Source organism: Dinoponera quadriceps, unplaced genomic scaffold (genome assembly GCF_001313825.1).
Source record: "Dinoponera quadriceps isolate SergipeBrazil2010 unplaced genomic scaffold, ASM131382v1 scaffold396, whole genome shotgun sequence".
NCBI classification, from domain to species: Eukaryota; Metazoa; Arthropoda; class Insecta; order Hymenoptera; family Formicidae; genus Dinoponera; species Dinoponera quadriceps.
The window spans coordinates 494509-509679 of NW_014554609.1; the positions used below are offsets into that span (position 1 = coordinate 494509).

Consider the following 15171-nt stretch of genomic DNA (forward strand, 5'->3'; position numbering starts at 1 on the left):
CCCCCCCCCCCCCCCCCGCGGTCGGAAGAAAGAGGCCCATGGAATAATTATAATGGCGACGCGCAACGCTCTCGAGGAGAGCAAGTCGTCCCCACCCCTCCCCCCGAGCGGTGAAAGGGTCGAGTCGACTGGAAGCGAGGGAAAATGGGTTCTGTCATTATCATCAGGGCCGAATCGCGGCGATAAAGCGTCGCGCGCTCTGAATAAAATCGCGATACAAACGGCGCGCCGAGTTTCGCCGAGCGACCGCTGAGCGGCGGCTTCTTTGGCGCACGCCCGCTCTTCATCTCGCTTCTCACGACGCGCGGCCGTACGCGTTGTCGATATTAATTGTTCAAAAATGCAAATTTCGCGCGTAACGCGGGCACGGGGAGGGGGGAGAATCGCGCGCTTCGAATCGAGACGAAAGTTTATTATTCCGTCGGGCAGTCGACGCGAAGAATGATGAAGGTGCGCCCTGTAACAATCTGGAAAATAAGCGCACGCGCGCCCCTTATCACGCCGAGATCTCCTGAATGCGGAAGATGGATTAGCAAATCAAGATAGAATACCCGGGGTCGGGGGAGGGGGAGAAAAAAGCGCGCGCGCGGTATGTACGGAATGAATACGGTTGGTCCGCGCAGCTATTTATGTCCGAAAATCCATCAGGATAACAAACGTTTTTCACGCGCCGTTTATTCAACAGTTTGTTGCGAGACCGGCGGGAGAGATGTTACACACGTCTCCCTGATGAAAAATGTGTAATAGCAACGCGAGCGGTAGGACGGGGGGGGGGGGGCGAACTAGATGAAGAANTTAACGTAACATTAACAAACGAAATAATCACTGTGAAAACGTTTCGTAACGTTCCGCGTTGTACATCGCGCACTGATAAATTAACGGGAGTGAAAGAGAGGGAGAGAGAGAGAGAGAAAGAGTGCGGAAAGGAGGGGGAGAGACGGTGGAACGTTTTCACACATGGTACTCCCCGTGCAACGTTAACAACGGATACACGTGTTCCCCGCGACCCGCGCGAATTTAACGAACCATCAAAACGTTAATTGAAAGATAATTAAAAATAAGTTCGATTTAAATGTTTCGAGTGCGCGCGTCCATGCGATTCGAGCGCAAAATAAATATGATTCGAAAACACATTTGCGAATTGTGCTATCGGAGGTCGAGACACTCCCCTGTACCGCCGGCGCCGCCACCGTGTTGCACGCAATTCGAGTTACCGAGCCTCCTCGTCGCTCCGACATCGCGGGAGCGCGCGCGCTCGGAACTGCCGCCCGACACCGGGAGCGATGCGAAAAACGCGCTGTAAACCTCCCGGTGACGTTTACATGTTTACCACGGGCAAACACAGTTATCACGAATCGTCGCCCGTACCATGGTGGCAATTGTTATTTGTCGTTTACCGGAGTATGGCGAGCGCGAGAGCATGCGAGCGAGCCCGCCCCTCGGCGAAAATGCAATTCGACGCGCACGCGTTCGTTCCTACGCGCGTCGCCCCGGTTTAGACGCGATATTAATACAGACCGTTATTTATTCGGTCCGGGCGCGTGATTATTGCGTCATTAATTTAATTACCGCCCCGCCGTTCTCTACCGCGTCCCTCCCCGCCGGTCCCACGAGCGACCCCCCGTCGGAAAACCGCCTCGTCCGAACGCGAGCGAGCGTCGTTACAACTCTCACGCTTCCATTATCCCATACGTTCCTGTCGCAGTCGTCGGGAGATATAAATCCTCGAAGGTGGCGAAATTGGTGCCGGGGAGGGCGGAAAGAGAGCGAGCGAGCGGGCGAAGCTGCGAGGAGGAAGAGGGGCCGCCGCGGGACGGATCAGCCGCGTACGAACGCGCGCGATTGCATGGCAATGCGGAGAGGACCGCGCGCATATATAATGTGATTTAGACCGGCTCAACGAATTTTATACGCTCTTTGCATTTCGGGATTATTCGTACCATGGCGCGATCGTTCATGTGCGAGCGAACCAACACGCGTGTCGCTCCTGCGTGCGTGTGTACGCGCGCGTTTTGTTTATACATTTCGGCGGGACCGTCGCCGCGGCTCGTTAGCGCGCGCGACAGCTACGACGAATGTCGGAATCGGTATTAATAAATCATTCGTGGCTGTTGCGTCCAGATGGAGACACGGAGAGCGGTCGGTAATTTTTCAGACGGAGAGCGGAGGGGGGGAATATCGTGTTTATTATGTGTACTTCTGGATTTTCGCTCGCCTCGGGATCTTCGAACCGATGCAAACCAATCCGAGAATAGAGGAGAAAATAATCAAAGACGCGATTACCCGTATCTCAATTACCCGGGTGGAATAGGAGAGCAACCTTGAGAGAAAGAGAGGAGGAGAATGCCGTATATATGCTCTATTAACCTTCTCCCCTCCCTCGTCGTCGTCACCGAAACGAATTCTCCCCGAGAAATGCATAAACGGCGCGTAATAAACGACACGAACAAATTGATATAAAGCGCGAGAGCGGAGAAACGGACATTATGAGATTGCAAACTTAAATTAAGGAAAAACGTGGAAAGGAGACCGAGAGGGGGAGGTGGGGAGGGCAGAAGCGGCGAAGAAATTGTTTATCGCTTGCCACGCGACGCCTGGAAAAAGTTCGCTCGTTTCGCCAACGCGACTCCGCTATTGATACATCCGTGATGGATGCACCGGGGCTGGCGAGCTACACAGGGGACAGTGAACCGGTGGAGGGAGGGGGGTACGCGCATAGGAAAGTAATAACTTATAAATAGCCGGGCGCGCGCGCGAGATCTACAAAGCGCGCTCGCTTTTCGTCAAGTTCGCAATTTTTCACGGCAATAACAGGCACCGGGATCGCCCGTGTTTTTTTTCCCCCCACCTCACCCCCGCCCCTTCCCCGGGGCAGAGGACGCGCGACTTTTCCCCCCGCATTTTTCGCCGATCAAACATGGCCTGTCGGTCGGCCGGCTGGCCGCACAGCCAGAAAATAAAATAGCAGCCGAGCGGAATAAATGCGCATCATTCTGCATCTGCAACGCGTCAAAACGCGCGATGCGCTAAATATTGTCGGAAAAATAGATCGCGCCCGGCTAAGCCGGAGCGCGAGAGATCGATACCACCGGGGCGGAGCGCGATTTCGGTCTCGCGAGTCGCGTCGGGAAGAGGACAAAAAAGAAGAGACGTCTCTTATCCACCGGCGCATTTCGATAATTAGATACGCGGGATTGCGCGCGCGTGTGATTTTAATATCGGCCGCGTGTGCGACGCGTCGTCGTCCTTTGAAACTCGTGCGAATACAGCGCGAATCGCGAAATGACGTACGTCGCGGATATTTCTCGAAATCACTCATCAATATTATTTATAAGGCGTGAATAAATGAGAGCCGGTAGAGCGTGTCGTCCTCGCGGACGCAACCTCTCGGAAATATTCCGTCGAATTATTTGAAGTATCAGTTTAATTATCAGCTTTCAAATATTTGATACGTTCGAAATATTTGATACGAAAGATGTTAGGTAAATTCGATATTTTAGCCCAATTAAATGTGCCCGATAATTATCCGTTGAATATTCCATGTACAGAAATGCGAACGACAGATATACGCGGCGAATCACTCTGACGGATGTGTATAAATGCGTGCGGGTCAGCAGGACGGAGGCGGGGAGGGGGCAGGGAGCAGCGGATGATCTGCGTCATTTATTCACGCCTTATAAATAATATTTAAGCGGTCGATATTAACCGTGTTCCGCTCAATAACGCGCTCCGTCACAGCTCGCTTCCCTCTCGCGTTTCTTCGCCGACTTCCTGGACGAGTACGAGTCGCACGTCAAACGATCGCGAGTTTTATTTCTAATAGCGCGACGCGATCTCCGCCTTCTCGTCGTTTGACACACCGGGTCGAAATTTTTAATTTTAAGTCTTCAAGTGGGGAAGGGAGCGCAAAGGTAATTTTTTAACACTCCTTGTTAAACTGAAATAGACTTAAATTAGGACTAACATTTCGAACTCGGGACAGGTCGATCGACGATGCGCCGGACGCGTTTCGCATGGATATCCTCGTATGAACGATTTCTTGCATCTAGTCTGATTTTCCAAAATAATTATGGATTCTAGTTGGAATCAAAGGGTCATAGATCGATATTTCTGACTAACACTCCACGGTAATGCTCTCAACCCCCCGACATTGTTGACATGTTTGCCACTTACAATTTCGGCTGAAGCGGGTGTCATATCATGTCATTGTTTATTTATGCTACATCACAAATTGGGTGGAGAAAAAAATTGTCCAATACATGGACTCTGGGTCATTTTTCCCGTAGAATCGAATAGCGCTATCGGTTTGTCCGTAACTCGCAGTTTTAATCGAATTGCTTAAACAATTGGAAAATCTAATTTTTTTCGTGCAAAATCATCCTTTCATCAAATGCTCTCACCCCAACATTCACTTTTCTGCTGTGTCTGTTGATCTGTCCTTAGGATTTAATGAGTTAAATATAAAATCACAGTTTTCCATTTTATGAACATTAACGTCGTCGAAGTGAATGTTACTTTCTGTGTTCATTGAATATAGAATATTTTCATTGAAAACTATTTCATATTTTCTTCTGTATTATCTACAAAGAAACTAGTTATTGAAAACGATTTCTTGTGATCAAGTTTTTTTCTTAAAAGGCTCAAGTTAAGTGAAAAAAACAGTAAGAAAAATGAATTTTTTTTTTTTAATGAGAGAAGGCAGGATATTTTAAAATAAGTGAGGAAATGTGGGAAAAGTGTGTTGCTCCCATACCCGCAATCGCACGCGGCACGAAGCAAAACACGGCGTATTGCCAATCAGGCATCGTGGAAAAGAGGCTTCGTGGAAAAGAGGCTTCATTCTATATTTGGAATAAGAATGAGCTCCCAATTGTCGTGGGATAACCTATTTTGGCACAACCTCGGGTATTCTAATTGAAATCTATGCCACGTATATGGGAAAATCTGGGAAGATCTTTATGCAAGTACACAGAGAAAAAGAATTCAGTTCCTGCGCCGGAACAGGGACCAGATGAAAACTCGGTGACGAGAAATGAATAAATGAAAACTCAGCGGCGAGAAATGATATCTGTTTTACCGCGACTGAGAACGTTCGTTTGAAAACTGAGCCGCATCAAAACTCAGTCGAGACAACCGAGAACAATTGGCTGAATAGAAACCCCTTGCAGGGATCTTTCGGTACCTGCGACCGAATTTTCGTCCGGTTCCCAGGCAACGGAATCGTTATTCGATTACACAAACGGAATTGTTGTTTCCCGTGTATGAACGCCCGCGACGGATCTCCGCGGAGAATCGGACGAACGTGGAAAAGTTCGCAGCGCGGCGAAAGTGGCGGGGCCGTCCGATACTCCGATCGACCGACCGCTATCGCCGCATCTCAGTGAGTAAAACCGGAAGCGCGCGAGGGAACCGCGAGAATCCGAGTTCCTCCGTGTAGAAAGTAGTCTAGCTCGGCGCGAGCGATCGCGGCCGATCGCGAGGGGGTACTTTCCCGCGCGCGGCGATAAATCAGGGACCCTTGACCGAGAAGCCGCGCCACCACCGCGAGCCGAGTATCCGCGTAGCGACAGGTGTAGCAGCGTAACTCCGCGCCTAACGATAAGTAAACTGTCGGCGGTACGAGCGAGCGGCGCTCGTAAAGATACGAATCGACGGAACGGCCGGGAATAAGTGGCGCCGATGTTTTACACGACGATACGACAGCGCGTTGGAGTGCGGCGGTGGAGGCGTGCAGGGAGCGAGGAATCGGGACGCGCGAAACTGGCATCGTCCTAGTTGGAAACGTCGAGCGAGCGAAGAAGGGAAGAGAACCCGAGTCGAAATTTTCAATCCTACATCAAGTCTCTCAGGAGAAATAAGTTCCCACTGGCAGTGTCAAAGGAGCACAATAAAAGCCCTTTTAACGCAGGGAATTTAGTCTAAATTTTAGTCCCACCATTAATGGTCAGCAGTGCAGCTAAAAAGGACAGACCATACAAGATCCGGCAATTTAGAACGCCCCGTTAAGTCTTCAAATGGGGAAATCGGAAATAACTTTCCGTTCGTAGCGTCAAAGAAGCCCAACAAAAGCACCTGATGAAGACTTAATGCCAGAAGCAAGTAGACTTAATGCACGAAATAAAATTTCAACTCGGGAAAAGACGACGTAATGGTGAACCTCGTCCTTTCGCCTGTGTTCGCTGGAGCGGCGGCGACGTAACGTCGAACGGTGACGTTTCGATCGTTGCGAGATCGATCCGAGCGCGCTTCTGCTATCCGCAGGTAGCGCGGAAAGAATATCCCGGTGAAACCGAGAAAAATCAGCGTACGAACGAGACCTCGCTCGTCCTATATAACGGCTCAGACGAGCTCGCGTGCATCCGCTCGTTCGTTCGCTCGTTTCGTACGTACGCGCACGTAGGTACGAGGCGAACGTAAGTTTCCCCGCATGCTCGTCGAGCGATGCACGGGAGTATCGCGCTCCTTTCAGCAGGTGCATATATGCGGCCGCGTTGTACGATGCTTATGCAAGAGCGGGTCGTTTTTGTTGGGGCAGAACCGTTTTCACCTGGTGGTCTCTCTCGTGCCTCCGGTCTCGTTCGAATGCAGTCGCATTACGGTGGGAAGAGGAGCACGAGGTGGAACAGGGGGGGAGGAGGAACCGTGACGCGCAAAAGGAAGAAAGCAGCCGGCGCACGCTGGAATTATCGTGCTCGCGGATTATCGTGGATATTCAGCAACCTAGCCTCTCCCGGCCGGTGGAAGTAACAAGCTGAGAAACGTTCGCATTGCGACACATAAATTAGGCGCGCTCGCGTTTTTCCGGCCCCGCGGCGTCCACGCTTTTTGCCACCACCAGCCGATCGATATTGGGACTATTCGACCGGGTGTCCCAGTTTGTCCCGCTTTGGTGCGCGAAATCGCGAATCATTCGGAAACGCATACACGCCGTGACTCTCGACGAGAATTGATCCCCGTTTTGTCTATCGGATAAAAAAAATGTGTAGTTTTAAAATTTCGGGGAAAAAAAAACCCAATTTTTCCCCAATTTTTCCGCGGATTTTTTTGGGGGGTTCCTTATCTTCTTTGCGCGGTGAAAAATATTTTGTACTCGTGTTACAATCGGTCCTCGTTCAAATTTTTATGTTAAATTTTTCACACACTCGCAGCGGAAAAAGGATTTGGTGAATAAACACTAAAATTTAGTGAATATTTGACCAAATATTTTGATTATTACAACCAAATAATTTAGTTCCGTGTATTGTGTATTTAGTACCCGGAATTAAATTATTTGGTTGCAGTGAGAAAATATTTGGCCGGCAAATATCCATCAAATTTTAGTTTACTTTATTACTAAATCCTTCTTTCAGTCCATGTGTTAATTTAACATATTGTGTTTGTCTGAATATTTTATGTTGAATCGATGTCCAACATGTTTAAGTGTGTAGTAACATATTTTATATTTCAGTGCCGATTAATATGTTACGGATTAAATTGACACTTTATGTTAAATTTATGTTAAATTAACAATAAAACTTGTGCGGACCGTTTCGGACGTGTAAAATGTGTTAAATTTGACACAAGTATTTTTTACTGCAAACGGAAACAAATGTAGCAGCCTTTTCCCGCACGAACATACGTGGACTTTTCTAAACGAATTTTTGCGCTCCTGGAACCAAAGGTATCCGCGGGAAAATTGGAAGAAAAAACGGTTCTCTCCGAAACTTTAAGACTTGAAAAAAATGTAAACGCGATATACGGAAATTGATCGGAATAAATAGTTAATGGGGCTGTGAATTTCTACCACGGACGGAGGGGGCAGAGGGACGGTGCATTATCGATTCTTGGCTCTCCGAGAAAATCTTTCTGCACTGGCACGTCGTCGGACGCAACGCCTGCGGCTGCCTGTTGCCTCGCTATTAGCAATTATGTAAAATTCATAGTTAAACGTGCGCGTCACGACGGAAGAAACGCGATTGCAATTTTGAAACGGCGATTGGATAAGCGACATGTAGTGCGGTCTGGCAAGAAAGCGAAGCTGTCAGCCGACAGCTGAAACAAATCGCCGACTTTGGCTTCCTCGTTTGTTTTTATCTCAGCGTGATAAACGAAAAATCGTCCACTCCGTGAAAGTGAAGGCCTCGCTGGAGAGGAAAGTAACAGGGCCCGGAATTGCCTAACATCCCGTCTCCCAGAGACGACTAAGTTTCCTACAGCGATATCATTCGGGGGAAAAAAAAAAAAATTGCGGCTTAATTTTGCACAATCGCGAGACCAGTTTCAATTATCAGAGCGCCAGATTGATATCAAAGCGGGAAGCGCGCGGTGTCAACCAACCCGACGGCAATTGTGCGCCCGTAATCCGGTACTCGCTGTCGCGGCCTTCAAAAGTTAATAAAAGTAATCGGTGTCCGAGAATTCCGTGTCTCGTAACTGCAATCCCGCTGTCGATCTTTATTACCGGCGCGCGCGAACGTTGCCTGCTACCTAGTCGGGACTCTATTAAAATTCCCAACGGTGCTAACGTTTCGGCCGACGTTACAGCCGTTGAGCTAGACGTTATCTCCCAAACGTGTGTCATATTTCCACTTATGTCTTCAACGTCTCTCACGAACGCGCTCGTTACAAAGCGGCCGTCAACGAGTGTTCACATTCGCGTCCTGTGTCACATACCCGTGTGTGCACGTACACGCGCGTGTGTTCCCACATATATGTTTCACGCGACACAGCGGGGAAATTACTCCGGCACGCAAATCGAAATAGCTAACCATAAGGCGGCACCATCTCGACTCGCTTCGCTCCGCAAACGCCGCCGAAAGAGAGTATTATATACACTTTTCCTTTTCTTTTTTTCTTTCCATACAACGGAGCGCGCGAACATCTCGCGCGGAAAATCACGCGGAAAAAAGGCGACCATCGCGAGTTCCGCGCTGCTCGCGGCGTTTCATGCCGCGCTTGCCGATTCTTCCGCTGCGCGGGCAGGTCGGCGGTTCGGCGAGTACCGAAAGAACGGGCCGACAAGAACGATCGCGATCGGACGCAGTCTATTTTCCGCGCTGTTGCGCCGAAAGCGGGTCGCCGATCCCGCGAGCGACGTAAGAAAGAACGGAGAACAATTCCGGCGCCGCGATGGGGAGAATATTCGACTGCCGCCATGACATGAGGCGAGACACAGAAGTCGCATTTGCATAAAACACGCTCCCGTTACACTATCGTAATTCCCTCGATTCTCGCGAATCGCACGGGCGAACCGATCAAAGGTGGATCTTCTAAGAAAAAGAATTCCACGTCTCGAGTATAATTTTCAAGTTTCGGAGGAAACTCCGTTTTTTCCCCGTTTTTCCGTGGATTTGTTTTTTATTTCCTGTCATTTTGCAAAAAAACACGGAGAAAATATTGCGGGAAAAATTACCATAAATTGCTGGACCGTACCGGAATTATGATTAATATTATGTGTGTAATAATTAGATGTATTTCGTGTGTACACATCATTACAACATATATAATGTCAATCGCCATTTCGGTCTGGCATTATAAAATTTTGTGGCAATTTTTATACCACTAATATTGTCTTCCTGTAAATGGCAGGTTTTAACCGAACACACGTTTTTTTCTAAACGAATTTTTGTACCTTTGGGACAGAAATCGATGAAATCAGCGGAAAAACAAAAAGAAAAAGATTCTTCTACTTTTCGAAACTTTAAAATAATCTCGAGACCGAAATATATATATGCACGTAAATATATTTGAATAAGCGGACACTCGTAAGAAAAATGGTTTGTAGCACCGAGTGCTCGGTTACAAAGTACTTGGTTAAGAGGAAGATAATTACTTTCCGCTGTCCCAAGAAGAAAAGTCCTCAAGGATTTCACTGCAATTTTTAGAATCGAGAAAGAATTTTTACGTTTAATTAAAAATGGTTTTTGTCTAATTGCGTTCCGCGTGGACAATCGTACATTTCGAGCACTATAATTCTGACAAACCCAATCTATATTCATTTTCGCGTACAAGAGAATCGAACTAAGGTGAGTTTTCCGAAAGTGAACTGACGCGATCGAAGCATAAATACATAGTTACATCTACGTGAATGAAAACATTTATGTGAAAAATGCCGGGCAATGAGCGTTTCGTGGTAAGAGATCGGAAAAAGAAGCAGTCCTCGAAGATTGTACCAAAATTCTAACGTTTAATTAAAAACGGTTCCCGCGTCCAATTGGATTCCGCTTGAACAATCATATATTCCGGGCGCTATAATTAAGACAGATCCAATTTATATTCACGTTCGCTTGTGCTCGAAGCATGTACACACCGGGCAGGCACGCCGGGGAACGGAAAGTAATTTCCCTATTAATTGCCGGATTCAAATTAGTTTTCATAAAGGAGCTAATTATAGACATCGTTAAGCTGATTTACTGCGGATAAAATTCTTCCCGGTTTGTTCCGACTTGGCGCCGATATGAAAATTCTTCTTTAGAAATGCCGGTAGCGCCGTTCTTACAGTTTCACAACGTCCAACGGAGTCCGACCGACCGGACGTCTAATTACAGAGAGAGGGAGAAAGAAAGAGAACGAGAAAGAGAGAGAAATCTGGCACGTGCCCGAACTCGCACGCAACACGCCAGCCGTGTTCCCGCCTGTTCGCGCGACTTCTTCGCCCGTTTTCATTTCTATTTGCGGACGCGGAAAAAGAAGCGCGCTCCGGTCTCGCGACTTGTTTCTTCGCCGAACGAGAAGCGTCTCCTCGCCTCTCGCAAACCCGGTTAACAGCCATCGGACGCGCCGCAGATGGATACGCCGAGATGCGGAATAAGGAAAACTCCGGGACGAGATCGGAAATGTTTTATCGCGGGAGATCGCGGCCGCGAGATCGCGATAAATTCGCGCCTTTATCTCTTGGCGATTCGAAGAGCTGCGCGCATCCTCGAGCAGCGGCAGGGCAACAATGTTACCGCGTCGTCGCTGCGGTTAAATAAATATTTATCTCTCCTTGTATATCGTAAATATAAAATTAATTCACGGGATTTACGGAGCCGTAGGGGAAGAAGAGGCGGCGGCGACCGCCGCGGAGTCTTGAATTCGCTCACGGAAATGATCTCGTTGAATATGCATCGACGCTACACCCCCGACCGTGCATATATCTTCCGACGTTATCATTCGTTTCGTAACTTACGAGAAATCCGGTGTGCTGGCACGGTAAATGAAAACGTTAGGTGTTAATAGGAGGAAGAGATACGAGTTATATAAAGAATAGAGATGCGCGAACTCCAAAGTGCGCGCATAAGCGTGCACGCTCATGAAAATTACGCACACACACACACACATATACATATGCATACGGCGCAATTCGCCATTCCGGTAAAGCTATTTTTCCTCGTCCGATAACGCACGACCGTTATCAAGTACACCATTATCGCGCGGCCGAAGAAAGGTTACCGGTTCGTTACACCGTTCCAATTTCGGGGTCATGCAAATAATCTACCGACGTGTAAATCCCGATATTTATGCCAGAAATGCAGATTGACTTCCACGGACGCGTCGTTCTGCACTCCCCCTTTCTTCTCTCTCTCTCTCTCCCTCTTTCTTATGAAATTAGCATGGATTTTCCCGCGGGAATATGTTGCTCTTTAAATAACACGAGTGAAAATTTCCTCGCTAGAAATTCGTCTTTCCTTCTCTTTCACTCTCTCCCTCTCTCTCTCTCTATCTATTTCTCTTTTTCCCTCTAACAACTTCAGCTTTCAGTCTCACCTTGAACTATCATATCAAGACGTTTATTCTTAATTTCGACGGCAGTAGTCTCGGGTCCCGACTTCTGCGACGACGTCGTCTTCCGTGAAATTAATAAACCGCGCGCGAACGTCGCACACCGCGTATTCATACGAGAAAGGGCTTCAGCCGAGGAAAGAAATCGCCGTATTTAGCCGCAACACGCGAGCCCGATTTACACGTGGCGGTAATTATGCGCGATCGGTAAAACAGGGCGAGTAAATCGCATTACGCAAGTGGCAGTTGCCGGTAACGCGATTTGATACACATGCGGAAATGCTAATTGAATTTCTTGATTAGAATATCCCGCCTATAATCCCGCAATATCTGCGGGAAAGTAGGATTCGATTAACGCGATTTCGATGTAAGCGATGGACCCCGGCGGGATGTACGCGGGCTATTTTGATGATGCCGGCCCATGAGACCGCGCATCGTGTATCTCACACGGTGTTCGCAGCCGAGTTAATACGTTTAATTGATGGCGCGTTGAGAAGAAAGAAATAACAGAGAGGACCGTCATCGCCCGTCGGCCTGTCCAGGTTCATGTCAGTGAAAAGTCCGATCGGGATCGCGTGGACATCAATGTTCGATTTGACACTTGTAACATTTTATCACATATCTACACGGATATTTACATGGATATTTACACGGTGGAAAATATTTTGCACCTGTTTAAGTACTTGTGTTAATTTATTATATTTATTTAGTTAATTCATGCGCCAATTTAACGTATTGGATTTAAGTTACATCAACATTTTGTGCCGATATTCAACGTATGTAAGTATTACAATAAAAATAACACATTTTATACTTCAGTGTCGATTAACGTATTAATTTTGGGTTAATTTTAACACATAATATTTGTGTTACTTTTTAACATATTCACCTTGTGTCGAATTGATACAAAAATTTGAATGGACCGTTTGGGACGTGTGAAATGTGTTTGGCACATTTTTTTATTGTGTAAAAGATATTGAGTACGTATTAACGTATTACGTATTAACGATTTTGTCATTATATCGTATGCATATCAAACTGAATATAACGATTCGACTTGGATACGATACCGACTAGATAAGTAGATCGTCAATAATCGGCCAATATTTATATCACGTCTTCTATGTATCGCATAAATAACTAGATATCGATTGTACATCGACATGCTGTTAACAAAACGTCATGCGGATTTGTCGCCAATGTAGCGTCGATTTTTTTTTCACATCAATGGGCTTTTTACATCAATGAAAAATCTGGCAGTTATCAAATCGAACGGTCCGAAAAATTAACCATCGATATCGAATTGGTCATCGACTTAAACCCGGAATGCGAAATCATCGCGAAACAATAAATTTCCTCTGCGCCGAATGTGGACTATTGAAGTTTCCCGCATTATTGCAACTACTTGCGCGGACATATAAATTATGTCAGTTGCGTGACCGTCTCAAACGAACGTCACCGATAATACGGTGAATTTCGCAAAACTCGACTGACCACGTAACCGCAGCGGGGATTTCTGCCTCGTGGGAACGATATTATTTTCGCGTATTTCAAATTCGCGAGAACTTAAATTAGCAACTCATTTGCCCGCCGTTCACTACGATAAAATCTTTTATTTAAAATGGGTCAAAGTATATTTTAGCGCTTACTCCATCATTTACGACGTTGCAACTAAAGATATGGACATGTTTAGTTGAACTAAATCGACATCTTAACTAAAAACTGAAGTCCCTCCCTTCCTCTTCTTCCTGGGCTAGAAATAAAGTATCGGCGCGTGTAGAATACGTAAGTATCGCCGAAATAAAACATCGAATTCGGCCGGCCAGCTTAATACATACATACACACGTGTACGTATTTCTTTCTATATGTAATTGAATGAGATTCTAGACATGAAAGAAATTAATCAAAATTAGATATTCTCTAGATAGAAAATAGATAGAAAATAGTTAGAACTTAAATCAAGATCAGATATTCTCATATATAAGCCAGAATATTATAATCTTCTTAGAAGATTTTTCGTTCGACTTGATTAAATTTGTATCGATGCAAGTATTATTTGCGCTCAATTTAAGGCTAAAAATCTTCTAAGAATATTATAATATTCTCGTTTACACATGAGAATATCACGTATAAATGTTAACACATTTTATACTTCAGTGTCGACTAACGTATTAATTTTGTGTTAGTTCTCGACAGATTTTTTTTCTACACAATATTGTTACTTTTTAACGTATTCACTTTGTGTTATATTAACAAAAAAATTTGAATCGACAGTTGGGGACGTGTGAGATATGTTGAATTTAACCCAAAAATTATTTACCGCGTAGAAAGAGACAGAAGGAAAGTAAGTGAGCGCGCGATGAATCCCGAAAAGGCGATTTCAGGGCGCGAATCGGCTTCTTCTTCTTGTTCGCGCCTTTGTGCCTTTACGGTAGGCGTAGCGTGGCCGGTGCGTGCAAAAATGCATGTACGATACGATTTCACACCGCTTTTGCAAACCATTGCCAAGGCCTTTAACCGTCAACTTTCCAATGCCTCCTAGACAAGCCGTTTTCGCAATTCTCGATAGGATCCTAACACCATGTGGCGTCAAATTACGCGTATCCGGCGTATATTAATTAACCGAACGATACGAAGGAGCTAAGCCACCACCGGCCGAAACTGCCTTGCGTCATCGCGATAATTACGGCCGACTTTTCTCAATCGCGCGCACCCGCGTGCTTCATTTATCGGGCCGCGCGTAATTCTCTTTACGCTCGCACGCTTGTCGTCCGCCGCGCGATCGAACGTACATCGGAACGTGCAGAAACGGCGCGACGCGCGATTTAATTCACGACTAATCGGTCGGCGATGAGACGGCGGATTTATTTATCGGTCCGCGATGACGGATCTAGCCACGCGAGGGAAGTTAATTGCGGTCGCTTCAGCGAGCAGATGCGCTTCCTCGCCGGCGAATGCAATTAACAAACACTCGCCCGGAACCTGTTTCTTCTATCCGCGAGACGTCGTGGTAGCCGTCGCGGATGCATTTTTCTCCGAACAACCGGTTCGCCCGCGCGCTGAATAACGATAGGACTTTAATGACTTTTGTCGCTTTGGAATTAGGGGGATCAGCCGGTGCCGTGGTGGCGTCCAGACTGAGCGACATACCCGAATGGAAAGTTTTGTTGCTAGAAGCCGGCCCAGACGAGCCACCGGGTGCCGAGGTTCCCAGTATGGTGGCAATGTTTCTGGGTAAGTTTCAATTGGAACCTCTCGCATACATAGCCGCGCCCCGGTTCCGCTATCTACACCACGGAGGAGAGAGCTCGAGCCCCGGTCCGCGATAACGATCATTCGGAATTTCGCGCGTAATCGTTTCAGGGGGCCAGTTTCCGGAGTTTCAAGATCGCGCACAATCGGTCTCCACCGGCCCCTCCTCTCCCCCC

The 15171-nt window shown here is 47.0% G+C and overlaps 2 protein-coding genes across 3 annotated transcripts in view; one reads left to right on the forward strand and one right to left on the reverse strand.

Moving 5' to 3' along the window:
- Positions 1–15171, reverse strand: part of LOC106740546 (nephrin-like) — a 522836-nt gene that overhangs the window by 378897 nt on the left and 128768 nt on the right. The gene's annotated exons all lie outside the window — the stretch shown is intronic.
- LOC106740547 (glucose dehydrogenase [FAD, quinone]-like) overlaps positions 1–15171 on the forward strand; it is a 36982-nt gene that overhangs the window by 12090 nt on the left and 9721 nt on the right. For both annotated transcript variants that reach the window (XM_014611708.1, XM_014611709.1), the window contains exon 3: positions 14849–14977. In XM_014611708.1, the coding sequence (XP_014467194.1) occupies positions 14849–14977 (129 nt within the window). The remainder of the gene's footprint in view (positions 1–14848; positions 14978–15171) is intronic.